At 42.8% G+C, this 26,853-nt stretch overlaps 1 protein-coding gene across 4 annotated transcripts in view; it reads right to left on the reverse strand.

Annotated features, from left to right (window-relative positions):
• Positions 1-26,853, reverse strand: part of MYO5A (myosin VA) — a 99,842-nt gene that overhangs the window by 45,149 nt on the left and 27,840 nt on the right. For all 4 annotated transcript variants that reach the window (XM_041469098.1, XM_041469096.1, XM_041469095.1 and 1 more), the window contains exons 5-11: positions 11,428-11,584; positions 7,110-7,253; positions 6,257-6,338; positions 4,717-4,824; positions 4,138-4,244; positions 1,542-1,807; positions 937-1,018 (exon numbers count right to left, since the gene is read on the reverse strand). In XM_041469098.1, the coding sequence (XP_041325032.1) occupies positions 937-1,018; positions 1,542-1,807; positions 4,138-4,244; positions 4,717-4,824; positions 6,257-6,338; positions 7,110-7,253; positions 11,428-11,584 (946 nt within the window). The remainder of the gene's footprint in view (positions 1-936; positions 1,019-1,541; positions 1,808-4,137; positions 4,245-4,716; positions 4,825-6,256; positions 6,339-7,109; positions 7,254-11,427; positions 11,585-26,853) is intronic.

Raw genomic sequence — 26,853 nt, forward strand, 5'->3', positions numbered from 1 at the left:
GTGCTTACAGCAATGGCACCAGAGAGAAGGGAACAGGGGCACAGTTATCTTCACTGAAGAAGAGAACCATTACAGCTCCTACAACAACTAGATTTTGCTGCAAGCTGAGAAAACTCCAATTCACCCTGTGCCTGGCAGTTACGACATCCCACTCACGGAGCTGAAGCCAGCCATGGCACTACCCACATGGCACTACCCACATGGAAAGGGCATGCCAGGGCTGGAAAGCCCAGCCTCTGCTCCAGCACCCTGACACACAGGGATGAACCTTGGCACAGGGGATCCGGCCCTGCGAGCACACACTGCCACAGAGGCAGGATCACAACGAGAGCTCCGAGCTACCCGGAGCTGCGGCAGAGCCTAGCAACAGACCTGGCAGAAATAACTTGCCTCATCATGATGCAGGTAAGATATGTAATTGCAAACGTCACTGAGGCTGAGGAGAGAATCATGATCTCTCCGGAGGAGGGGGAAGAGCCGCCTCCTGTCACACGTCATTCATCACCTTCAGCACGCAGCCAAAAAGCCTCAAAAAGTAACAGCGGGGAGGAAGCGCGGGCGGCGAAGCTCCAGCAGCGGAGCCGCGCTCTCCTCTGCCTGCCCAGGGGCTCCTGGGGCCTCTGGACACACCTCTGACTCCAACTTCATCCACACAGCGCCCTCACTGACAGGCAATCTCAGGGTCTTAATTGCCAAGCACTGCTTCTGCCTTAAAATTGTTACTGTGATCAGAATTTCAAATAGTCCCAGAGCAGCAGTTAGTCATAAAATCTATTTCTAGGAGATAGTCGATCTTTCTCCATCCCTCAAAGCCCACGGCCAGGACAGCTGCTTAATAGACTGAAGGAATTCATCCTAACCACTGGGGAGCCAATTAGCAGAATGGACTTGGATGAGGGGAAAGGGAAGAGGAAATGCCAGTCACTTCCTACTTACCATATTGAACTGCTGCTGCAGCTTTTCATTGGCATAGTTGATACAGAACTGTTCAAAGCTGTTGATTTCGAATGTTTCAAATCTGAAATATACATATACTCAAAATTACTAGTGTACTAAAAAAAGAAAGATGAAATTACCCCAAAATTTTAAATTGCCTCCCTCCAGTTAAATTCACTGAATTATTTCATGCACAAATAACATGGGTCAAGAAAGAAAAGACATAGGGAAATTGCACTACATAGGCACTTTAGTGATGCCCTCTCTCCAGGCAGGGATGAGGAAGGCAGGGAAAGGACTGATGCTCCTGGAGAGCACATTAGTTATCTTTTAAGTGCCACCTTGGAGAAACCTGACATGAAAATTGCCTTGTAACTTTCCAAAATGCAACAGATAAATAAACTACGAACAGCAGAAATCTGAAATCCCACTATAAATGTTGAAGTCATGACAAAGATCTTAGTGTGTCAAAACTAAACACCTACTTCTTTCAGCTGGAATAAGCAGCTGCTAAGGTTTGGGGTTTTTTTTGTAATCCATGCAGTGCTAGATGATAAAGACAAGAATGCTTATGTAAGAGTGTCATATCTCTGACAAAAACTCACCCATAGATGTCCAACACCCCAATGAAAGAATGCTGTTTGACAGTGGCATGAAGGGCTTTGTTCACATGATCTACAATCCAGTTGAAGAGGTTAGCATAGATATGTTTGGCAAGTGCATCTCTGGCATTGATGGCGTGAAGTTTGGAAATTGGCTTGATGTAAGTTTCAGTGGCAGTGGCGAGCTTCCTATGGCAAAGCCAGTGGGCCATCTCCTCGTACTCCACACCCATGAGGTCACAGAAGATGGTGAGGGGCTCATGCTTGGGCTAATAAAAACAAGCTCGTTAGATATTAAAACAGTATTACCCACAGCAAATATACAATCATGCCAACAGAACTGCCTGCCTGCAGTGATCCCACAATAAGCAGCACCAGCAGCTTCCTCAGCTCTTCCTCCTTCAAAACGTTGCATGTTCCCTACCCACTTAGCACATTCACATTGCTGAAGTGAATTAGTGAATAATCTTCCTCAAAGGCGTTTATTGTACTATACGCGTTCACCAAAAGGTTCACACACAGGGAACCTGCAACCTTCAGAAAAATGAATCATCTGGCTTCTCTGGTGGTCTTGTATATTGAATTCTTACACCTGTGTCAGGCCAAATGGACAGAGCTCCTGAGAGGGGCTCTTGACTGCTCACACACAGCTGTGGCAGGGAGTGATGGCCAAGGAGGCAACGCAGCCTGAGCCAAGAAACAAGTGTGGAAGGGCTTCAGTTCTCTGGTCTCAGTTCTTAAAGTGTTTTCTCAGTGAATTCTGGAGACAAACACTAAGAGATTGCAGCACACTAATGATGTTCTGTAGCTCTCAAATTGAACTGTACAAAAGAAAAAAACTGAGCTTTGTTTAACTGGGTAAAATCAACCAGCGAGGCTTGCATGTTGAGATGGGTACATAAGGCTTCTGCACAAAGATCAGGGCAGTGCATTTACCACTCAATAAGATACCACACTTAGTGACTAACATGCAAACTGATCACTAGAAATCAAGGAGGACAGACAGGTCTTTCCTCCTCAGAGCTCCCCTACAGCACTTCCTCATCCCGCTCCCGGCGCACCTGGTGGCTCAGCAGCACACTGACAAGCACGGTCTTGACAAGGACAGGTGGCAGAGGACTGTCACCACATGTCCTACAGCTTCAGGGTACATCAGCTTTAAATATTTCCACATCCTTGTGACTTCTCTGGGGCTTTTTCTAGTTCTTACAGCATACAGGCCCCATGCAGCTACACCTCCAAAATCCAATTAACTGAGCATGTTTTACAGGCTTGGAAGACAACAATAAAGCAATAATACTTATGAACACTGCACAAAAGAGTGCCACATTAGGGTTGCCCAAGCTGACATTAAACAAACTGATTTATTGCCACAGCAGCATAGGGAGCCCTTTGCTGAGCACTCTGCAGCACCCCTGCTCCATCACAGCAGAGCAGAGCGTGGCCAGAGCTCTGGGGTGACACGGCACTGCCAGAGAACAGCACAGCCCAGGTAATGGTGCTGCTGAGCACACATCCACCACTGCCTGCCAGGTGTTGTCAGGCCAGGACAGGGCTGCACAGGAACATGCAGCTTTTTACCAGCTCAGCCAGCGGGATTCCTGCGCTGGAGGTGCTCATCACAACACAGGCAAGCTCCTCATGTCCTGGGGCTCATCAGCTTTCTACCTGTTATCATTAAATGAGCTTTCTTTGTAGTGAAAACCTTTATAAGCCACCAAGGAGCCAGACTACTGCTGTGGTTTCAAAGCAGCTGTTAGACCCCACGGGCAGGTGGTGTCAGGACAGGAACACCAATCACATCTGGCCCCATGAAGGACCTGTGTCTCAGCTCCAGAAACTGCCACTGCAGATTCCTGAGAAAGGGACTGACAGTGGGAAAAGAAAAAAACTCTGGAAGTGTTGCTGCTATTGCAAAAGAGAGAAAGTTGACAGCTGGGCAGGCCAGCAGTAGACACAAAGAGAGGCAGAAGGAGAAACTGGTCACTCTGAATCCAAAGAAGAGACCAGCCAGAACGGTTTTGTTTCTCATCTCCAGAATATGGGTAAAAAGCCTGGGCCCTCACCAATGAGAAGGGTTTTTCAGATGAGACTATTCAGTCCTTGTTATTGATCTCCAAGGCAAAAAAGAACTGATAAAACCATGACACTTAGATGAGTCATACAAATCGTATCTGTATATCCTATGCTCATGTCTAAGCATCCCAGAGGCATTTATTTTGCAATTATTTAGGGCATTCTAGCACTTCATACCAAAAAAAACCCATCTGGCAAAGCATTTACTGTGTGCAGGGAAGATATTCATGCAGGAATATAAAGATCTAGACACCTGCTCAAGACTTCAAAGCTAGCCTGCCTACTAGACTTTTCTAGGACAGATCAATTACAGCTATAATTGTATACCAGTGTTATAATACAGAGAGCACTGTCTAAAGCCTCTGAACTGAGAAGAGTTGAACTTATCTGCAAAAAACTGTGAAAATGTTAGCAAATTAGAAATAAACCCATTTCCATTTCACTCTTTTTCAGAAGAGGTCCCTGCAAACAAGCAGAAGTCAGACCTGTCAGAGTTCAAACCTTCAGCTCATCTGCTACTCACAGGAACAGTGCAGCTGTCAGAATCCCGAGATGCAAACTCCACGTTGCCCAAGTGAAGGATGCCAGCAAGGATTCGAAAAATTCCCATCTGGTAGGAATCACTAATCCCTGGAAAAGGATGAATAAAATGTTTTGAATGGAGAGAGCTGCAGTTGATGAAAAATTTGTTAAGGAGAGAAGAACAGCGACTGCTGTGTGTGACTTTGACATTTGACAGTACTAATTGGCTCCACTTCTATCAAAAACGTCTTACAACCAGATGAGACAAAAATCCATTAAAATGAATCATTTAATTTGGTGTTTCAAAGTGCTTTGCCAGTGACCTCCAGCACTGTATGTGTTACACCAAGGGAATCCACCACTTATTGTTCACATAATGTGCCCTCCTCTTAGATTTATAATTCTGCTACAATTTAAATATCTTCTCCATGCAACACAAGTATCTCAGTCCCAAAGTTTATCAAACTAAACTACCTCCTGGTTTTAAACACAACAGAGTATGAAAATAATACACACAAATAATATAGAAAGCACCTGTTAGTGTATCAGATTTAGGATATGACTGTGATTTACCAATTACCTAGCAAAGTGCAGGCCTGCCTGGTGTTCACCATTTCCTTAGCATCATCAACACCATCAATCACAGGGCTTCCACCTTGCTTCGTATAGTGAAAGTAATTTGCATTCCCTGTAATAACAAAAAAAAGCATATTTTACACACATTGATGCAGAAATTCACAGCACATCTGTAAAGCTGTGTCACGATTAAGTTGCTCTTGGCAGAATCCATGATCTGACACACGTACATTTTCACCTTCTGGCTCGTAAGACCCACTTATTCTAAAGAGCATTTTTTTCAAGATTTAACTGTGCAAGTAAGTATTCTTTAAGCTACCTGGTTCCCACAGTAGATCCTCAAGCATTTTCTCTACCTAACCTTGGTTCAGACTTGCATTATTGTGGAATAATCACTTTGGAAGCAGTTGCTCTCCAAGCCTGAGCCAACCACCTACAGAGTAGCTGAAGAGTTGAGAGCAGCAGCACTTTGGAATTATGTGACAGATATTACTATGCTATTCCTACATCAGGATATTATATTTTGCCCATTTTCTTCTCTTTTCTAATTTATGGCCTGGCTCAGCCTTATGAGTATCTGTGCTCCATTCAGGCTGGGAAGCCGAGTGGAGAAGAGAGAGTTTCACATGCCCTGGGGACAGCACTGGGCTCCACTGGGAGACCTGCAGCTCTCCTGGGTGAATTCCTATGGTGTCACTGGCCATGCTTCCAGCTGCACTAACAGACTCCTTTTCTTCTGATCTGCTAAGGTTCCAAGAATGCTGAAAGAGAAGTCTGCTAAATGGCTCCTTCAGTTATAATTACATCAGCTCCTTTCTTTCCTGTGTTAGCAGATGTGAATCCTAAATGTGCCAGGGTGGTGCAGAAGAGCAGAGAAACACTCTAAAACCAGAACAGTATTTCAGAAACCAGCACAGGCTGTGCAGTTTTCCTAATATGAAATTGACTTTTAAAAATACACTGAAGCACTGCAATTTATACTGAACTTTTAAAATGATGACTTGATTGTCTAAGGTCATCATCATGCTTTTCTTTCACAAAGCATCAACTCCTGTCAAATGAGAAACCTTTCTCCTATCAACATTTTAATTTGATAAAAGAAAAGATTCCCTCATCTGCTTTTTGATCACCAGGTTAGCAGAGATTGTAAAGTAATTGTTGCTAACAGCCAAGTAAAAGGAGGCAGATGCAAAATAAGCTTTTCAGACACTTATACCAGAAAGGGTAAAATTCTCCAGTGGCTGGAACAATGGAAAAAAGGTTTTAAAGAACTAAGAGAAAAGAATTTCACCCTCCAGGACACAGTAAGTCCTATTGATTGCAACTGCAGTGTATTAGAGTCTGCTGAATAAACAAATCTTTGTTTTATCAGACCACAATGTCCAAGGTCTATCATTTTAGTTATTCTCAATATATTTTAGTACTTAAAGGTTTAAAAATTTAGTATTTAAAAACCATCAGTTCTTCTGTTGGCCTTTGGCTCAAAAAGCTCAGAGATGCTGCTGTCCTTAAGTCACACAACACAGCGAATGTGAATGTCATACCTAATCGCAGAGTTTTAAACTCGGGCAATGCTGCAGAGGCACAAAGCTGGTAAAAGATGTGGTAATTTCTCTCCTCTTCTGCCTTTAAAAAGAAAGGAATTTGTTATTTTTCACCACTTAACAAGTGGCAGAAACAACCACAAGCAGAAATTAATTAGTATGTAAAATGCTTTCTCTAGCAATACATTAAGAGCAGAGAAACCACACAGAAAAAAGGAAGATAAATCAGCATCTCTCTCTTCCTTCTTGGTTAATTTAATCCATTTTCAACAGCAAGAAGCATGCAGACATTTTCATTAAAAAAGAAAAAAAGTATGGTTTCACTTTTCAGAACTGTAGATTACTATTAATTACAGATCAGGATTCTGTAGGTGAATGAAATGATCATACTCAGAAGTTTTTCATTTTCCAAAAATAACTAACACTATTTGCCTCAGAGTTTATAGTAATCTGGTAAAAGGAGTACCTTCCTTGCCAAGGCAAAGCTTGAATTTTAAAATGAAGGACAAACACAGCTCAGAAGGTGACGACTCACGACCAACACCGTAATTCTGAACTTAAGCACTCTAAATTCCATACCTTCAAACCAAAAAGAAATGAAAAATACTCTCTTCCAGCTAAACCATGTGCTATAACTGTCTCTTACTTCTAAAATATACAGCAGCTCTTCATGTAACATCTCCACATGGAACAAACCATAATTACTATTTTTATATCTTTAGGCAGCCAGTCAAGGACAAGCCCATTTTTACTGAGCTCTAGATTATGAGGCATGCAAAGATGGAGAGGAATGTGGGGCACTGGATTGGTTCAAGTATGGCACAACAAAATGAAGAGATTACATCAGATTTACCTGAAACACCACTCTTGACTTTTCCAAGAGGTAAGTTCTCATGTTAGCACCAATGATTCGATACCTCTTATCAAAACCAATTTCAATGTATTTGCCAAAGCGACTGCTGTTGTCATTCCTGGTGGTTTTGGCATTTCCAATAGACTGGAAAAAGGGAATATTGTAAAGGTTAAACAGCTTGTAGAAATTATCACATCTATTTAATCAGCTACATGGCTCATAAACACTTAACAACATTAATCGTGTCCTGGTTTAAAAATAGTCAAAAATCTAATGAAGAACAGTCTCTGCCTGGTCAACAAGTTACATCAAAATACAGTTATTTCATTAATGCAAGACTGGGAGCTGATACTCCTAGCAATTATTTCACTTCCACATAGTCTGATTTTACAGCTAAAAATCCTTTATTGTTCTTTGAAGTCATTCAAAAGGAAATAAAGAGTCTAACAGAAAGTTCACATACACAGAGATTTCTTTCAAAGACTTAGTAAAACTGTAAGAATTATTTCACCTGGATATATTTATACGTGTAGGTGTACACATACACCTATAGTACTTGCAATTTTTGAAAGTCTACCTATTATAAACCCACAGCCCACTCTGTTCTGCCTGGCTAACAGTTTATCATTACTATTACTCTCTAATCACCACATTTCCAAACTATATCTGCAAACATAACATTTAAAAATATTTACTGTGTGCCTAAGCCTAATCTAAAAATTAATGTGCACAGACTCATGTCATGTGAAACTGAACCTCTTCCACAGCAGCCTGGTTACTGCCCCAGAGACAGCCCTGGATGCTGAACTTTCTCAGATTAATTCAATACAGCTCCACACACAACAAACAATACCTTGTGCATTTCCTCTGTATTACAGTCCTGGGATGCCCGGGGCACATACTGACTGTGGATCCTCCATGGTGCAATCCTGCCTTACCTCCTCAGCATTAGGGTTCACAACAACAGGTACCAGCTGGACACATCAGAATCAAGGCATGCAAATCACAACACGCTGAACTCCAAACAAAAGCATTTTCTTTTCTCAATCAGACCACGTTTTAGACATCATACAGCAACTACCTTCTAAAAAATTCCTAAAGGTACCTCTGTATCAAAAGGAATGGCATTTGGAATATCTGAGATGCAGCAAGTGCCCCTCATCACTGACTGAACTCCAAACAAAAGCATTTTCTCTTCTCAATCAGACCATGTTTTAGACATCATACAGCAACTCACCTTCTAAAAAATTCCTAAAGGTACCTCTGTATCAAAAGGAATGGCATTTGGAATATCTGAGATGCAGCAAGTGCCCCTCATCACTGTGTGTGTGTTACTAAGCCCTAAGTGCACCACTGCATCTGTGCCCAAATTTCCCAGTCCACACAGCCATCCACTGGAACTCTGTACTGAAATAAACTTGAGAAAAAGAAATGAGAGCAAGCAGCACTGCTGAGTATCCCAAATCTGCAAGCAGAAGGCCATGAATGGGTCAGTGCCAGCTGGTACAGCCTGGCCAGTGGGATTAGACTGCCAGAAACCCCAGGAGAGCAGCAGCAGCACGTACACCCAACAGCAGATGTCCAAGTGGGCATCAGATGGACAGCTGCTGCAAAGGATCTAGGAACAAACTGCACCTCTGCACTTCTAAGAAACACCAAATTCATTCAAACTGAATGTACTCTAACTGCACCCTTGCATTTTTTTGAAAGAAGAAAATGATTGCTACTGTGATATACTTCGTTGTTGGTGGTAGCAATACAATACTATGATATTTCAGAAACCAATTATTCCTTTGAAAGGTATTACTGATAAAAACAGAAAATCTTTGGGATTATCAGATTGCTTGCCTGAATACATACAAAGCTGTGCTATTTGCATAGCTATAGAGGGTAACAAAGAATGAGAGGCAGGAAATGACGTATAAACATGTTTTAAGACTTACTGATTTCCACATTTGCAATAGGAAAACTGTATTTTTTGTTATTGACTACAAAAGTAGTCACTTAAATAGTTGCCAAAAATGTACAGTTACCTCTTGACATTACAGAGTATTTAGTAGGCTAAGATAATGTGATGGTAGCTCATAAAACACCGATGTTTAGGTTGTCCAAACAGAAATTTAAGAATTAAATTACCTTCTACTCCTAAGGTTTTGCAGTCAGCTCAGCTAATGAGGAGTTTCCAATTTCTAAAATGAACTACTCATTTTCTTCCTCAAATATATGGGTTAATTTGTGTTTCTACTGATTAATCAACTGAAGAATTCAAAACATTAATTATGCTATCATAAGAGTCTGTCTCAACATCAAATTTTACAACACTCAATCTAAAGGTAACTTAAAGTTCAAGTGTTGGAAGTTAAAAAGATAACTTATGTCCAATTATAATAATCTTTAAGGCAACTGAAATATATATTTAGATATACCCACGTTCACAAAATAAAAAAATAGAAAATAAAAATAAAGCACCACCACTGATTTTCAGTGAATGAAGAAAGGTACAGATAGGAAGCTCTTTTGCTCCTCAATTTAAACCTGCTTGCTTTTGGAAATTAATTCAATTAGTGGTGAGCTGATGGCCACTGACTGGGAGGTGGGGCCCAAGGACTGAGAGCAGGATGTTTGCTTTAGGCTTCGAGATAAACAGAAGAAGAGGTGCAGGGAAAGCTGCAGAGTTTGTGTTTCACCAGGCAAACACCCAGGCCCAGCCTGAGAGCTGTCCTGAGAGCCTCTGTCCTGAGAGCCTCTGTCCTGAGAGCCTCTGTCCTGAGAGCCTCTCAGCAGGCTGCCACTGGCAGGCTGATGGCAGCACTCCTGTGCCACGGTCCTGCTGCCAGGGCAGGGCTGCCAGGGCTCAGCACTGCTCCCATCAGCCACACTCGGGGGTCTGGGTGGGACGTGGCACCTCCTGCAAGCACTGCAGCACTGCAGGGTGTTCCCTGGGGCTCAGCCTGCACCCCTGCCCCTGCTCCCCGGGGTAGCTGCAGCTCCAGGCAAGGCTCAGCTCCCAGGCTTGCTCCCAAGGCTGGACATTTGATGAGCCACTGCCCAGCACAGCACAACTTGTTTCACCCCACAGAAGAAATTTCCAAACAGCACACAGCACCACAAACCAGGGCTTGCTCCCAAGGCTGGACATTTGGATGAGCCACTGCCCAGCATAGCACAGATTGTTTCACCCCACAGAAGAAATTTCCAAACAGCACACAGCACCACAAACCAGGCACAATTACCTTGTGACAGACACACACAACTGTGATGGGGCAGCTATAGTTTTGGTATCATGAACTCCTCATGCCAGGAGGAAAGGAGGAATAAAACACAGTTCATTTTTTAAAATACCTGAGGAAAAAAACAATGGCAGCATTTTGCATTTCACATTTCACTGCATGCACTCTATTTTCTCATGATCTTTCACTCTGCAGAGAGATGTCCAACATCTACCAAGGCATAAGTACACGTGTGCCTATGGACAGAGTCACTTCCCTCCAGAAATTCCCCCAAGACTTTCTCTCTGATGAATCATTTCCTAACATAGTTCCTTAACCTCAGCCACAACTTGAATCTATATATGTAGGCAAAGACATCAGAAACAATTCAGATACGTCTAAGAAATCTTTTCTGCTTGGCTGTGACATCAGAATTATGTCATGAGCTTCCCAGAGAACAGAGACCCTGAAGCAGGAGGAATTGTACATGTCCTCTCAAAGTCTATTGCCAGCACCTGCCCCCCAAAGCCTTGGGACTTGACTATAGTTGGTTACAACAGTTTCCAGAACTGAAACATGAGTCTGAGCTAATTATAGCAATATTATGTCTTCTGATATGTTTTTTTCCTCTGAAAGAAATGGTGTGCATCCCATGCACCTTTGTTTCCTCAGTCTCTCTTTTCTAATTTTATTTCCTAAAATTCAACATTTGCTTTACTTCACTGCAGAGTACAATCTACTGCACAATATTTGGTGGGTAAGACCAACAGTTTTATCCTCTTTGGATACACACAAAACCAGTCTTCCTCAATTGCACTTGGCCAGCAGTCTGGGAACTACCAGTTACAAAGCTGAAGAGACTTAAAGCAGTATTCACATTAGAATTACTTTATGTGAAATACATTAACAATATTGCAACATTACCTCCCATCTTCTCTCAGTCTCTCATAAATGATGTCTAGAGCAACTCCTTGTAAATGGATTGAACACAAAATTTTAATGTATATTTATAAATGTTTTTAGGAAGCATGGATGGCTCCCTCTCTTGAATGTTTGTCCCAGTAATGACTGCAGCTGGAGGATGGGGTTTGGTGCAGCAGCTCTCTTACCTCCATGATGGGGTTGGAGGCCAAGACCTTCTCCTCAACGTTGGCTTCACTGGCAGATCCACTGACCGTGGCAAAGTACCTCATGGCATACTTAGCAGAGACAGTCTTTCCAGCTCCAGACTCCCCACTGACAATGATGGACTGGTTTCTCTCGTCTCTGAAACACAAACACACGTGAATCCCCAGCTGTTCTCTGAAGGACACTTCTTTCCTGTGTCCCCAGCTCGGCAGCCGCCCCTCCACGCTGGCTGTCAGCAGCTCAGCACAAGGTGAGTGCAGGCGGCACACACGAGGCGCTCGGCTACCGCGCCGCCCGGCCGGACTCCTGCCAGCAGGATGCTCCTCCAGGATGGGCGCTGCTGGGCAGGCCAGCCAGCCAGCAGAGCTGCTCAGGGAGCCTGGCTACAGCCAAGCATCTCCTACTGCTATGCACTGCATGCTTCTGCAGCTACTTCCACCCAGAGTCACAGCCAAGCATCTCCTACTGCTATGCACTGCATGCTTCTGCAGCTACTTCCACCCAGAGTCTGTGGCCATTAGTAAAGATCACGAATGCCATCTTACAGAGGGCAAAATCAACAGCAGAGTCAGCCACAGAAACCTTTCGTCCCTCTGCTCTAATCACCAGCTTGTCCCAGAATTGTTCTGAATCTGAAAAATTCAAGCATGGCTGTTCAGGACAGAGGTAGCAGCTCTGGAGTGAAGACAGTCCCTTTGTTGTGGAAAAAATTCTTCTCTTGTAAAAAAGAATAATTTCCATTTGGTCCTAAAACAATTTTCTCTCAACACACAGAGAACTCTGTGTATAAAGCTATATGTGGAAACAACACACTACAAAATAACACAGAAATTAACATTAATAGAGCCTGAAACTTTTCAGATAAAGACCATATGTGCTTTATAAAGCTTTCACATTTTCAAAGCAAATTAAGTTTTAAAAAAAGTATTTTGAAGTATTTCTATGAGTTGGGTAAGCTTAATCCTATTTTACATACTAACATGAAAGGAAGGAAAAGGATAAATAAAAGTTTCCCCCAAAGCTTTACAGAGCTGGGTCTGGAACACAGAGAGCACAGGCAAGGTACAGACCAGGCTGTCCTTACAGCACAGGAGCTGTGAATGACATTTCAGGCACCTCAGTGACAGTCTGCAGGGCCTGCCAGTGGCATCAGGAACTGCTGTGCAGGGAAATCAAAGACATATGCATGGAAAAGCCACCTATGGTTTCTGTAGCCTAAAGGCCTGGCAGAAGATCTGGATTCTGTTTCTGGGATGATAGAAAAACCCCTGCTGATGAAACAATGAAGCTATTTATCAAACATGTATAAATTATATGAGTTCTTCTCTGTGTTTGGCCTGTCCACCTTAGCCAAAAGCTGGTGATTTTGCCTCACGTTGGTGTTAGGTGTCATGCCTAGGAGCACGTTGGTATCCCAACACAGAACCAGCCCCAGATGGACAGGACTGTGTGCATGTCCCTCAGCATGACCTCCAATGCACCATGGCCCCAGAGGCAAGAGCTCCTCCTCCTCCCTTCCTCTCTCCCAGGATGCTGTCCATCTTGTGACAACCCCAGAGGTACCTCAGACACCCTGGGTGCCTGGCCAGGCATTCCCACCTGGCAGAAGGACAGTGACCAGCTCTGTCCCCCACCCTGGGCTTGAGCACTCTCATCACATCCATTTGGTCTGCCCTGCTTTGCTGAGGATGGAGCTGCTGACCAGCTGCTCTCCCCGGGCAGGGCTGGGCTCTGTGAGCAGCACTAACATCACCCACACCCGCTGACCTCTGCTGTCAAAGCAAGCCAATTTAAGTCCCACAGATATGGGGGCACTATAAACTGGACAAGTTCCCACAGTAACTGCTGAGTTAGGCCCAGTTAATCACCTGTGGGCACAGGCTCTGGGTAACAATTATTTACAGACCTGCAAATCTCAAGGTCTCATTCTGCAAGAACAATGCCAAGCTCTCAGATAAGAGCACAGCTCCAGCACCACTTTGTGCTGCTCACAGCCACAGGCTGAAGGAGCCTCTGTCACCCATCCCTGGGAGAGCCAAGGCAGTATCTGTCTAACAAATTAAAGTACCAGTTGAGGCAGATATTCCACATTTTGGTAAAAAGAATTTACTTGGAATGGCTGAGCGCTGATTTTAATTTAATAGCAAAGTGTTAAGAAGATCAAAGCAACCTAATTTTATGTTCTCAACTTCCATGTAACACATGCAGTAGGTGTGAATGACTACAGCTCTCACAGCTCTCACATTCAGGCACAGCAAGCTGTCAGTCAGGGGAAGGCAGAAGAGTTCAGCTGGTAACCCAGGCTGTGCAGTGCAGGTCACACAGACCCACTGCCAGACGCCAGCCTTGGCCACAGGGATCATCCCTCCCTCTGGTGAGACCTCGTGTGACAGTGGCCATCAAGCCTCTCTGCAGGATCTGCAGGGAGGTCTGTGTGCCTGGGATGGCTTGCAGTAAAAATAAAGACTTCCAGCTGGAAAATGAAGAAGAAACACTCTTGTTTCTTTGCCGTTCCCCCTCGCAGAGTTCACTCGTGGTAGACAGAGGTGTGTGGGAGAGAGCCTGTGGCTCAGGAAGCTGCAGGAGTTTTATGGATCCTCCTGCTCAAATAGAGCAGCAGCAGGACGCAGGAGAAATCCAAGTAAATGCCTAAAAATGCACATCTAAATGGGACAACTGGTAACAAACAATTTTCCTCTCCCACAGACAGATTCTGCAGTGAGTCAAAACCAACCACTTCTTCATAGGATTGGCACCATTCTCTCTATTTTCCTCCTGTGCTCTTTGAAATACAAAAAAGAAAACCCCATGCCATTTGAAAATATGAAACTTCTGGTCTGATTGCAGGGACTGCCTAACACAGGAGATAGGCAACAACATAACAAGACTGTCCTTTGTAGATCACCAGCTGTTTCACGTATTAAATATCAGTAAATATATGAAGACCGAGGAAGCTCTGTGAAATGGATCCTCTGATGGTTTACATTTTTTAGTTCCCAAAGTACAAAAAGCTTTCAGAAAACCAAGGAATGCAAACTCACACAGACTTCTGACAAAACTGTCAATAAAAACCAAGCTGTTTTGCCAAGAAAAGACATGGAAATAAAGGTGTCTCATTCTGTCACATTCCTGAAGGACACATGTGGGAGCATGGAAAACACACACTGGCTTTGCACTCCTTAGTCTTTTACCAGGAGTTCCACTTTTACAAAGACAGTAATGAAAAAAATGAGTTTGAAATTATTTCTCCTCAACAATACTGCTGCTAATTAGCCAGAGTTTCCTTCCCCCATGTCATAAGATATGAAGACTTCTCCTTTTCACAGACTCATGTGCCAGGAATAAGGGATCCATTATTCCATTCCTAAGCACATACACAATTCCACATTGCATTCACTGGCCTAGGGAAGAGAGGGTTTGCTCTGTGTGAGTTGCAAGCATCGCTGCTGTCCCTCCTGCAGGGACTTTGTGTCTGCAGCAGCCACCAGGGCAAACAAAGGCTCCTCAGTTCTGCAGCACTCCATCCACGCTCAGGGCTGCTCTTGTCTCCCCCAGTACATTAATTAATCCATTGTTCTGCCTTAACACACTGCAGAGCCCATCCTCTAGCATATTATCATTGTGCTTCTTGCCAGAGAGAAAGGAAAGCACAACAACAGCCCCAGATCACACCGGGCAGGGAAAGGGCAGTGTCACACAACCCAACAGCAGCAGGGGACGGGCTCTGACCGCCACAGCCCCAGGCAAGGCTTGGCTTAGGGACATCCTGCCACATTCAGTCCTGGAGGAGGTGCAGTGGTCCTGCCAGGCAGCTGTGCCAGCTCAGCACAAAGCTCTTCAACAGAATAAAACTTTAAAGGAAAAAAACCCACCACACATAAAAGGAAAATAACAAGTAAACCGGCATCAAAGGCCCTTGGATGGTGTATGAAATGTAGTGAGAATTTTTTTTATTATTATTTGGTATAAGCAGGTATAGCCTCTGTTTATGTCAAATGAAATTTTCATAATCAGGCTGTGCTAAAAACAAAACAAAATTTGAAAGACCAAGACAAAGGAAAAAATCCCCAGAAAACAAAAGTGACACCACTCAAGTTCTTTCTCAGATATATACTACACCTTTAAAGTTATTTTTAGTTTAAACATCAGCCCCTCACCTTTGACCTGACATTTTGAGTACTTAACATGTCACCAGTCAGAAAAAAAACCTATAATTATAACTTTCAGCCAATGAAACAAGTAAGTAGGGCAACAGCTTTATGTGTGACACCTCTTTGCAGCCAGATGCCACTTTTTATGCAATATTTCATCTTCCTGCAGTTTTTTCTCTGCTTAAAACATGTAAATAGATGATTTTAAAATTGATTACTTCTGAATGTAGGGAACATTTTTAATTATGCTTTTGCAAACAGAAATGAGGAAAAGCAATCTGGGAGATGAGAGGTGGAGGAGCCCTCTTTCCCCAAAGGCAGAGAGCAATCAGATCCTAGCACACAGAACTACAGCACTGTGATGCAATATTAAGCCAAATTATTTTGAAAAGATAAGACTGAAACAGTTTGACTGGGAGCAATTTACCACTCATGGAAACACCACGTTATGTTCAGGATCACATTCAGCTTCTGCTGCTTCTGAACGGCAGAAGAATAAAGAAACGACAAACCTACATTAAAAGAGCCATTTTAAGATGACAGGCCCAGACACTTCACGAGCTGAAATGTGAAATGACAGGCTGAGGTTGCTTGCAAAGCACAGGATTTGGTTCAGACCTCGTCTGTATAAATTCTCTCAGGCCTGTACTTCGGGAATCAGGGGAGGTTAACAGCTATTTCTCGATAAATACAAGACTGAGGACAGACTATGCAACACCTAACTGGCAATTTAAGGCGTTCTCTACCACAAAAAACAGTGCAGAACCATATTTCTGCATAGGCTGGTAACTTTTAAAGACAACTTCACTTTATCTACAAAATTTTGTTGACAGGCAATATGTTTATGAGGAAATTCACTGTCAGAGAGCCAAAACTGAAAAGATGTAGTTTTACCTAGCTGCTGGAAGCTTGAGATTACAGCCTACATAGCAACAGGGGCTTCTCATGCTTTGAATGAACATTGCAAAATTTAACACTGAAGATAGTTGCTGCTCCAAGAAGGCTCCGCACTGAGGAAGAAAGAGTGCTGCAAACTGTCTTGAGATACCTCACATGCAGAAAAGGGTTTTGCAGATTATGAAGGAAATGACAACACACAAGAAACCAGCAAGTGGTTTTAAAAACATCACCTTGTTCTCAAGAGGTAAAAAACCCCTTTGTTGAGTATATATCTTAATGCAATGCTTTTAATAGCACTGGCTACTTTAAATTTTGTACTTTATAAAAATGCATGATAGATGCTTTCAGAAGAGCTCAGTGTGGATGAACTGCTCCTCTCTATATTGGAAGCAAGAGCAAGACTCACTGGGTACCTCCAATTTGTACAGAGTGCTGCAACAACACTGACCAGCCATTGACAGCTGTCATTAGCCAGGGCAGCTTGTAACAATTTCAGTTGACCAAAGGAAAAATTGAGGCAAAAAAAAAAACAAAAAGAAAAACCAGTGCAAGAATTGAAACATCAAAGTTGCTAATATTTTTTCAAACTATTTTCAAATTTTCAAACTATTTTCATTCAAAATTGCATCCACTTAAGCTGCTTCCCACAAAAAGCAAACCAGCTTACTGCATCCAAGTCATCACTTCCACAGCAAACTGTCCAAACAGATCAGGATAATCAAGACATACAGACTAAAAAATCCTCACAGGTATCTTTGTTTACCTTCTTCCTCTGTACCAACTGAAAATCTCTCTCTGAAGCAGGAAACTAAAAGTTAAAAACCTCTCTATCAACAAGCATTTCAGAGAGGATTAAAGAAGCCCAAAGCTATTGGAACCATCAAAGCACAACACTTTTTTGGGCTTTTTTTACTTCCTATGACTGATGCATTGGATGCATCACTTGATCTTGGCTTTCAGACTCATGACTCCACAGCAAATAATGTTAAATACATGTATATAAACACACCCTCCACACAAACATCAACCTGGGAAAACAAACAAAAGGAATACAGAATTACTGATATCAAAAGGAACACAGAAATCATTGACATCAACCTCAATACTCCTATCAATCCATTCATACCCAAGCTACCAGCATCTCTCCCTGGAAAAATTGTGTCACTAACAGCTGATTTGGAAAGATTCTGATACAGACTTTGAAATGCTTGCTGTGATGAACTACTTCAAAGCTGAATGGTCTCCATGTCATAACACAAATGAGCTTGGCAGAAAAGATCAGAGTGCAATATTCTTAATATATAAAGAAGAAAGCAAATAACAGGGCAATTTAATGAGAAGAACATTAGTACTTAGATTGCCTTTGATCCCAAATCATTTATGTTTGTTAACCTGAGGACACTGCCTAAGTGCTGATGTTTTTAAGGAAGCTTCTTGTCAGGGTGGTTTGAAGGGCACCACCTCCAGGACATCTTCTCTCCTCACTGCCTCAGTGCTAAAAGGCTAATTAATTAAATCTCCTGGCTTTTCTTTGTTTTCTCCTTTTTTTTTCTTCCCCTTGTGGAGTTGCTACTGCTTTATTCTCTTCTTTTGGAATAACAGGTTTAAGTAATGGGTAAGGGCATCAACCCCATTGCATATGATAATTTCATTTTTATTTAACTCAAAACAGCAGAAACTGTTGCTAAAGACCTGATGCTGTGATCTTCAAAAACTAACCACTGCTCTTCAAAAACTCCCCTACTGCCTGAATGCAAGTACACAATAAATAGCTTTAATTTAACTAGAAGTGAGAGTTTGGTCTTCTTTATCTCACTACTGCTCTTCTATTGCAGTTCTGTGGTGATAAGATAGACTTGTAAGCCTGAAATTGCTTTACATTTTCAAAACAGTGAATTTTCAATGATCAAAACACCTGACATAAGCTGCCAGGGAAGGAACCTGTGACTCAGGGAACGTCTGGGAGAGATGCTGCTCTCAGCACACACACGCAAGTACCACCAAGCCCAGTGTGCATCATGCCCATCAAAGAGAGAAAAGGAACTTTGTGCTTTGCCATCCTACAGCTGAATTATGGCAGCAGGAAATCCAACCCAAGGAAATAACTGAAAAACTAATGACATTGCTGAAAGGTCAAAAAAAACCCCAACTAAAGACATTGCTGATAGCAGCTGTTCCTGAAATGCTGGCAGGTTTGAAATCTTGCTGTTCTTTCATCAGCTGCAGCTTCTCTGAGAGACACAGGATTAACTAAGGATCGATAAAAACACTGTTTAAGCTATGTTTCATGTTTTACACCTTAAAGCATTTCCAAACCTCTCAAGGATACATGTACACATATGTAGCTGACATGATTTAGTGTCTCCGGCAGTATAAACAAAACTCTGACCAAAGTAAACATGCTATTTTTGCAATCAATCTCTCAGCATCCCCATTGTATATCTGTGACAGCATATGACCAAAATAACCAGTAGTATCTACAGTTAGAACATTCACAGATCTTTGACAGCATGACTAAAAAAAATCTGTCAAATAATGATCATTTCCCTCACCATGAGGCACAGGTAACAAAGCCAAAATAAATGAAGTTTATACCCAATACACTTAATTCAGTGTGAAAGTGCTAAATATCACTGTAACTTTATATATGGTAATTATTGATGTTCCCAAGTAACTTAGAAGTACTGCTGTTATAGGAATCACAGAATCAAAGAAAAATATGCCTAGTACTCCACATATTCCAAATAGCTCATTCAGTTTTGGAATAATTACCCACAGAAAAAAATTTGAACTCTTTTCTTGTGAAACCCAGCAGATTTCATCAGGTATCAATACACAGCCAAAAGTTCTCTGCAGTATTGAATGTTTTGTGAGCTTCATGGAAAGAAGCTTGATTAACTCCTTAAGAAATTTAGGAAGGACCTTCCCAGCCCCAGCAGGCTAAAGGGAGCCCTGTGTCCAGGGACTGGCATCTCCCAGGGCAGGAAAGAGGATGCACAGCTGATGAATGCAGGCAAACAATAAAGCACCAGAAAGACAAATCCTTGGTGTAAGATGAATAAGACTTTGCACAACTCCTCTGAAGGCTCACTAAATATGTCTGATTTCAATAAATGCTGAAATAAATGGTGTTTCCTAAAATTACCACTGACTGTAAACTTGAAACCAAACCATAGCTGCATTTTTTTTCCAGGACACTCTTCTCTTTTCAGCACACAATGTGGTTTTGGAGTGATACAAGGGTTGAGTTTTTCCTTGCAGACTCACCAGCCTGTGCTCACCTCAAGAGCTGCCCTCCCAGTCCCCTGCCACAGCAGGTCCCAGGTTCATTTTTTGGACAGCTGTGCTCCACTTTTCTGCCATGCTCCCACTGTGAACAATTACTTGTTTTTCTTGAAGACCAAAATTGCTTCTCCATTTAAAATAAAAGGCAGCTGTAAAACCCACCAGTGCTGGGAGGTTTAACACGAGTCAGTGCAATATATTTAGCTTCACCTTTGCCTAAGGGCAGTGCTGTGTGGCAGCAAACAGGGCTGTGCACGCTCAGCTGCACTCCTCCAGTGCAAAGGCCTTTGAAACTCAGCCCAGGGCATGCAGCATCTGCTAGCAGCCATTATAAAACCTGGCAACTCTACAAACCCAGGATTTGCTTTTCAAACAGAAGTAATTTAACTGTTCAATAAATAAATAAACAAACAAGAATTCATTCAGCAGTTTTCTAATGCTCTTGGACTGATGGAAAGCAGCAGCCAGCTCTGGGCTGCCCTCCTGGCACCTCTCACATCGAGAGCAGGAGGCAACGTCTTGCCCTTCATCAACCTTCTGAATAAACTATGTTAATCTCGAAGTTCTTCACAGCCTTAAATAAATTCTGTCATCCCCTGTTTCTGGATTTGGCTAGTGGCCCCCTTAGAATGGGAAAGTTCCCCTGCTTTGTCCTCTTACTTTCCACCTCCTCCAAGCCCACGCTGCACAAGCACACCTTGCCATCTTCTCTGCTGAGCTGCTCTCCCTGGGAGGTCACCTTCCCTGCAACCAGGCAGAGCTGGTAAGAGCTCTACCCTCACCCCTGATTTCCCAAATGTCCTCCTGCAGGGCTGTCTGAGCAGCAGGCACAGCCCCTTCCCCCGCGGAGCCACGCCACCATGCCGCGCCCAGTGCCAAAGCCCCAAATTCCCCTGCACTGGCACATCCCAAAAGGTGCAGCCTGACACAGAGAATTCATTTTTTCCACCCTCCAAGGGCTGGTGTGTGGATTCACAAGGTAACATCTGTAAAATATCCAGTGTGCAAAGTGCTAGGCAAGCACCAAGGATGATTACAGAGACTGAAGTGCTCTGAACCATTCTGTAGCGATGTGATGGGCAAAGAGCAAAAGAACACAAAATAAAAAGTGAGTTACAAGTGCTTTGCCCCAGAAGCAAGCACTCAAGAGCAGCCACATTTCTGTGTCTGCTCCACCTTCCCATGCTGCATCCATTGGTTTATTCTGACCACCTGGGTCTGACATGCTCTGGCCTGATACATCCCGGTCTTCACAGACACCACACATTAACAATTCAGAGAGTTCTTCAGCTGCAACCTCGAGTCACAACAATTGCTCCTGACTAAGCAGTTAATTCTTAATTAAGTCTTTGTAAAAGCATTCAATTTTAATAAGCGTGAAACATCAGTCCAATAAACCATGTTCTTTAATCTCATTTCTAAATATATTTCCAGTTTAACTTGTTTTTTTAAGCCTAACAGCATTTCTCACTGACATCTTTAGCTGCTGGAGAAAAGAGAATGTTCTGAGCAGAGGGTCAGTGACAGGAACCTCAGTGCCTGGGACCAGCTCTGGGCTGATCCAGGCCTGGCCACAGCACACCACCTCTGCCTTGTCTTCTACACAAGCAGAAACTGAGACTCCAGTATTAGAGGAGACAGGCTTTGGTAGGGCTTGTAAAGTGCCTGGAAGACATGAAAACCTCAGTGAAAGCAAATGTTATTAGGAATATTTATTATTTATTATGAGTTTATAGATGTTACCTAGCACAGAGACCCCTTAATGCTGCAGGAAATGAGGGCTTGAAAAATGCAGCTCATTTGCTGATTTTTGTACACTGAGAGCATTGAACTGCACTCCACTGGCAGTTACACACTCTACTCTCACACATTTCACTGTCAAGCTGGTGTCACCAAGTCACCAGACACAGGACCAGGATTTCTGATTCAGGGGCTCACAGCTCTGCTTTTGCCACCTTGGTGAACTCACCAAAGCTGCCCTCCCAACCCCCTGTCTGCTCCAACTTATAGAATGGAAGCAACGATGCTGATCTCTCCTCTCTCCCAAAGTAAAGAACTTTGGCATCTGCTCATCAAACATGCAAAGCAAAGATGAATAATATCATTATTCAGAACCTGAATTCTCATGAGTCTGTTCCAGCTGCAAACTGAACCACTCCAAAACAGCCCAAGTTCTTAAAAACCTTTGTTTCTCTTCAACAGCTTGGTAAAAACATTCTGCAAGACTCTCATAATCAGAAGATGTACTTTTTTTTTTCTTAAATTAACAAAATGCACCACTTGTCATTATGATTACATCCAGAAAACACAGCTCTTGACTGTAAAAATGTAAAAAGGTGACAAGATTAATTAATTGTCAGCAACATCTCCCAACACAAATGAGGAAAACTGAGGTCAGCACACGACAGATTGCACTCCAGAGGAGCACAGGGATGAGCCAGCACTCTGCAACTGATGGATCCAGGGATCAGTCAGAGGTCACTCCTGCAACAGTTTAGGAAAGCTCACTGCTTAGCTACCAGCAGGACGCCTCATGTGAACTCCAGCTACAACCATCCTTAACCCTTCTGCTGCCTGAAAACAACCACTGCTTGGACAAGGAGTCCCTCATGCTACACCAAGTTGATTCCCCCATCTGCCATCTTGTAACATACAAAATGTCAGCTCCGAGTATAAGAAACTACTCCAAAATCATCTCATCAGAAAGGAAGACTTTTCCCTTTGCATTCTAACAACAGGGGCTCAGAAATACCACCTCTTTCCAAGGCAGATCTTTAACTCAAGAAGTCCTATGTCATGGCCACAAGCGGAGGAAGGCCACTGGATGTTTGTCCAGCAGCCACCACAGCAGGCTCCCATTCCATCACTGGATGCAGAGCTGTTAATCGTCCCTGTCATGACTTCTGCCAGGGGAAAACACAGTATCCATTTATCAGGCACTCAGAAGCAAAGCAGCAGCTGATCAAACGTGCATTTTTGTAAGAGGACATCATCTTGGGATGCCTGGGATAACTGGAGACTGTCAGTAAAGATGCTTTCAAAACACCTACACAACAGTTCACCAGGCTTCCTTTAGAACAAAAAGTGATAGAAAAATATTTTCCTGTAGGTGAAAGCCATCAGGCACACAGAGAAAAGCTGACAAAACAGAGAGGCAGCCTGCTTATTAAGGGTAATTTAATGAAAAAGGTACACAGTACCACAAAATAAATCACTATACTTTGTCCAAATAGAAAAAGCAAAACTTTGGAAATTGATGCGTTAAACACTGTTGTTTTCCACGCTGGCATTCATTAAGGTTTATATGGATCTCATCAGTATGCAGTTCTGTTTGCAGAGGTTACTTTCAACTTAAATGATGCTAGACAACTTCACTAATTAATCAGAAGAAAATCTCAAAGTTAATTTATTAAGTTGAATTTGCTGTATCTGCCATCAACCACAAGTAGGATGGAACAAATCAGACCAACAAAGTGCTGATAAAAAAAAATACATTATCTTAATTACTACTGTACACCATCACCAGGCAGGGGAAAGAATCCTGTGAAGGAGTGATTTTTCCCTAATAGTATTAGGAAACTGATAATCATAAGTCTCATACATTAAGGCAATTCTTAACAGTTACAAGAGTATAATAATCAACATCTTACTGCAAACCACAGTTAAAAATGTATTGAACATTCTATTGAATATTACAAAGAAAATGAGCAGCACCTGCTGACGGTTATGATTCCTACAGAAGTTGTAATTGAAAATAAAAAATAAAATGTTTGGCAACTGAAGCTTTGCTTCAATGTTCATAGTTACCACAGAGGGGTAACTGAAGACTGAACTTGGGTTTTGTTAACAATTTGGAAACACTGACATACAAAAGTAGCATGCTCAAAGGAATCAACATATGCAGACACCCACACGCTGACACTGAGGTTTATATTTCTGGGACAAAAATATATTCTTCAATAATGATTTTCTTCCTTCTATGTCACTCATCTGCCTTAAACAGTCCCAAACCTGTAAATATTCACTCAAATGAGTGAGCTATCCATGGACAGCACACTGCCATGGCTGAGGAGAGCCCCTGAGTGCAGGTCCCAGCTCTCTGCAAAAGCACAGCTTGTCAGAGCTGTACCTACAGACCCAAACCACTCTGCACAAAAACCACGTGGACACGTCCCCAGCTGAATGACCCTGCTCCCTCCCACTGGGACAGTCCTGGACAGAGCAGATCTGCTCCAAACCCTCACAGTCTGGAGGCTCATACAGCCCAAATACAATCACTGGTGGGCATGAAGCGCTCAGAGCCCTAAGCCTGGCACACTTGAAGTGCACTTGTAAAACTAGAGCAGTGCTTATTTTAGGCACAGCAGAGGAAAGGTGTCTGAAACAAAGCTGTCAGTCTGTGCAGAGCAGCAGCAGGAGATGGAGAAAGAAAAGGAAACAGGTACAAAGACACAGATTACAAGGGAGGAAGAGAAGGGAAAGGGGAAAAGGAAAGAAATAATAATCCAAAATGAGATTAGTCTTAAGAGCTGCGCATGTTTTCCTGCACTGAAAAAGACAAGAAGCTACCAAGCAGACTACCCATTTATTTTACTGCTGGCTATGGGTAAATATGAGCCATGCTCCCCCACCAGTAACCCTCCACTGGAAACTGGGGACAGAACTGCTGTAGGAAGAGGAAATAAAGAGGCTCAAGCAGCCCCAGCACTTCCAGCAGCACGTACCCCATCATTTGGCTCCCGCTAAGCAGGAAATGCCACATGCAAAGGTGTCTTTATGTGCTGCTGTGCACTGCAATCAGCCCCAAGCAATTGCTGTGCATCACTTCTCTGCACAAGCCAGATGTGAGCTCCATCCCTGTCACTCCAGTGGGCAATATTTTTGCACTGTATTTTCTTCTGAAAACACAATGCAAATATTTAATCACTGGCTTTCCAGATTTCTGCCGTGGGGCTTTTCTTTGGCTGAAGAAGGCTCCAGAGATCATTTAGTTAACCATGCACATGGATGGAGCTTCTCAGCTGCAGCAGATGAAGCAATGAAGCTGGAAAGAACAAACTCTAAATCACTAAATTATAAATTAACAAGAAAACCTAAGGAGTAAATATTTAGAAGAGCTCACTGAAGCCTTAAGGATAGGAGCATCATGACTAATTATTCCAGTGATCATTAAAACATGGAGTTAGGAAAGATCAGAAACAAGAGAAAAATAAATCTCACCAATTAGACACATAAATGCAGATTAATGCCATATGACTAGCTACCACATGAATATGCAACACACTTATTAAAATGTTAATACAGCAGTCGCAGACAATCTGATTTTCATTTTTAAATAGTCAGCTGCAGAAATGTAAAACTGGAGTTCTTTTTCTCTAACTTCATAATTCAGAAGTAAAAGGTGATTTGTTCAGAGTATAAAAAACATCAGTGAAGTTAAAGGATGGGATTTAGTAACTGTAAGCATCAATAGAAAACTAAATTCAATGACCAAATCTGGTATGTTGTAATGACAGATAAAGTTCTTAAAAACAAGGCAAAAATATCCCCAAACAAATAGAAAAGAAAATAAGTATTGAAAAGCTAAAACAATTAAATTGTTACTTCAGTGTAGAGAATTTTTTTTCAGTTGCGTTGTGTGCCCAGATTTCATTTTGCAACTACAAAAGTACTGTCAGTCATAAAAGAATAACAAATTGTTTATAACAGAGGCACTTAAAGTAATTAATTAAATAATTCAGAAGACTTATTTAAGCTAATCTCCACAGTCATACAACTTCTCATCATTTGTTTCAAAAAGAACTCCTAGCACATTTGTTTGTTGTTATTCAGGACAGCAGAACTGCCGGAGGCTGCAGCGAGAGCCGAGAGCAGGTAATTAACGCAGGAAGGGAAAGCCACAGAGGAAACTCCAGCCAAAATCTCAGCCCCCCGAGTCTGCCCAGCAGCAGAGAATGGCAGTGGTGGCAGACAGACATCTCCACTGCACGGGCACACAGAACACAGGAGATGCAGCAGTTTGGTATTGCAGCACCAGTGAGAGGCAAGCCCACTGCACTCAGGGGGTAGCCGGCCAGTGGAGACACATCCCTCTCCTCTTACTTCCCCTGGTTACTATCAAGAACAAAAATTCTGTGAAGTGGGATGACAGCCATCCCCGACTATAATTTCAGACCACTGTACCAAGCCTCAGACATAAAATAAGGTTAATAAAGTTTTATTTTGTACAGCTTTTAGAGGGACTTGAGAACAAGTCTGTCTAAAACAGCAGTGACGAAAGAGACACGAAGAAGATGTGACTATCGTAACACACAGCTTTGCCTTTGTATTTCCACACCAGATTATAGATCTATTTTCTGAGCAGAAAGGAAGTAAGGCAGATATCTCTGCCATTCAACAGTGTGGGTGTAGAGCTGTCCTGGTTTCAGCTAGAATAGAGGCAATTTTCCTCCTGGCAGCTGGTGCAGTGCTGCATTTTGGAGTTCTGGGAATAACGCTGACTCCACCGTGACACTTGGCTGGCGCTGAGCAGTGCTCACCTGCACTCAGGGGCTTGTCAGAGTCTCATGCTCTGGCAGTGAGCAGGTGCACGAGGAGCTGAGAGGGAGCACAGCCAGGAGAGCTGACCCCAGCTGGCCAGGGGATTTTCCACAGCCGGGAACACCATGCCCGGGATATAAACTGGGGGAGTGGCTGTGAGCAGCTGATGGCTGCTTGGGGAATGGCTGGGCATTGGTCAGCAGCTGGTGAGCAATTTTACTGTGCATCACTTCTTTTTCTTGGGTTTTACTTCTCTTTCTCTCTTTCCTTTTCATTGCTAGTACTGTTGTTACTATTTTGTATTATTTTACTTTATTTCAATTATTAACCTGTTCTTATCTCAACCCACGAGTTTCTCTTCCCCATCCCAGGGAGGGAGGGAGGGAGTAAGGAAGTGGCTGCATGGTACTGAGTTGCTGGCTGGAGTTAAACCAAGACAAGGGTATTTCTGAAACATTGGCTCTTTTGCAATTACCCTAAGTCATGAAATGTTGCACCGAACTGTTTTCTTTTGAAATTATCTATTACCTG

The sequence above is a fragment of the Pyrgilauda ruficollis genome, unplaced genomic scaffold (genome assembly GCF_017590135.1).
Source record: "Pyrgilauda ruficollis isolate IOZ18807 unplaced genomic scaffold, ASM1759013v1 scaffold23, whole genome shotgun sequence".
NCBI lineage: Eukaryota > Metazoa > Chordata > Aves > Passeriformes > Passeridae > Pyrgilauda > Pyrgilauda ruficollis.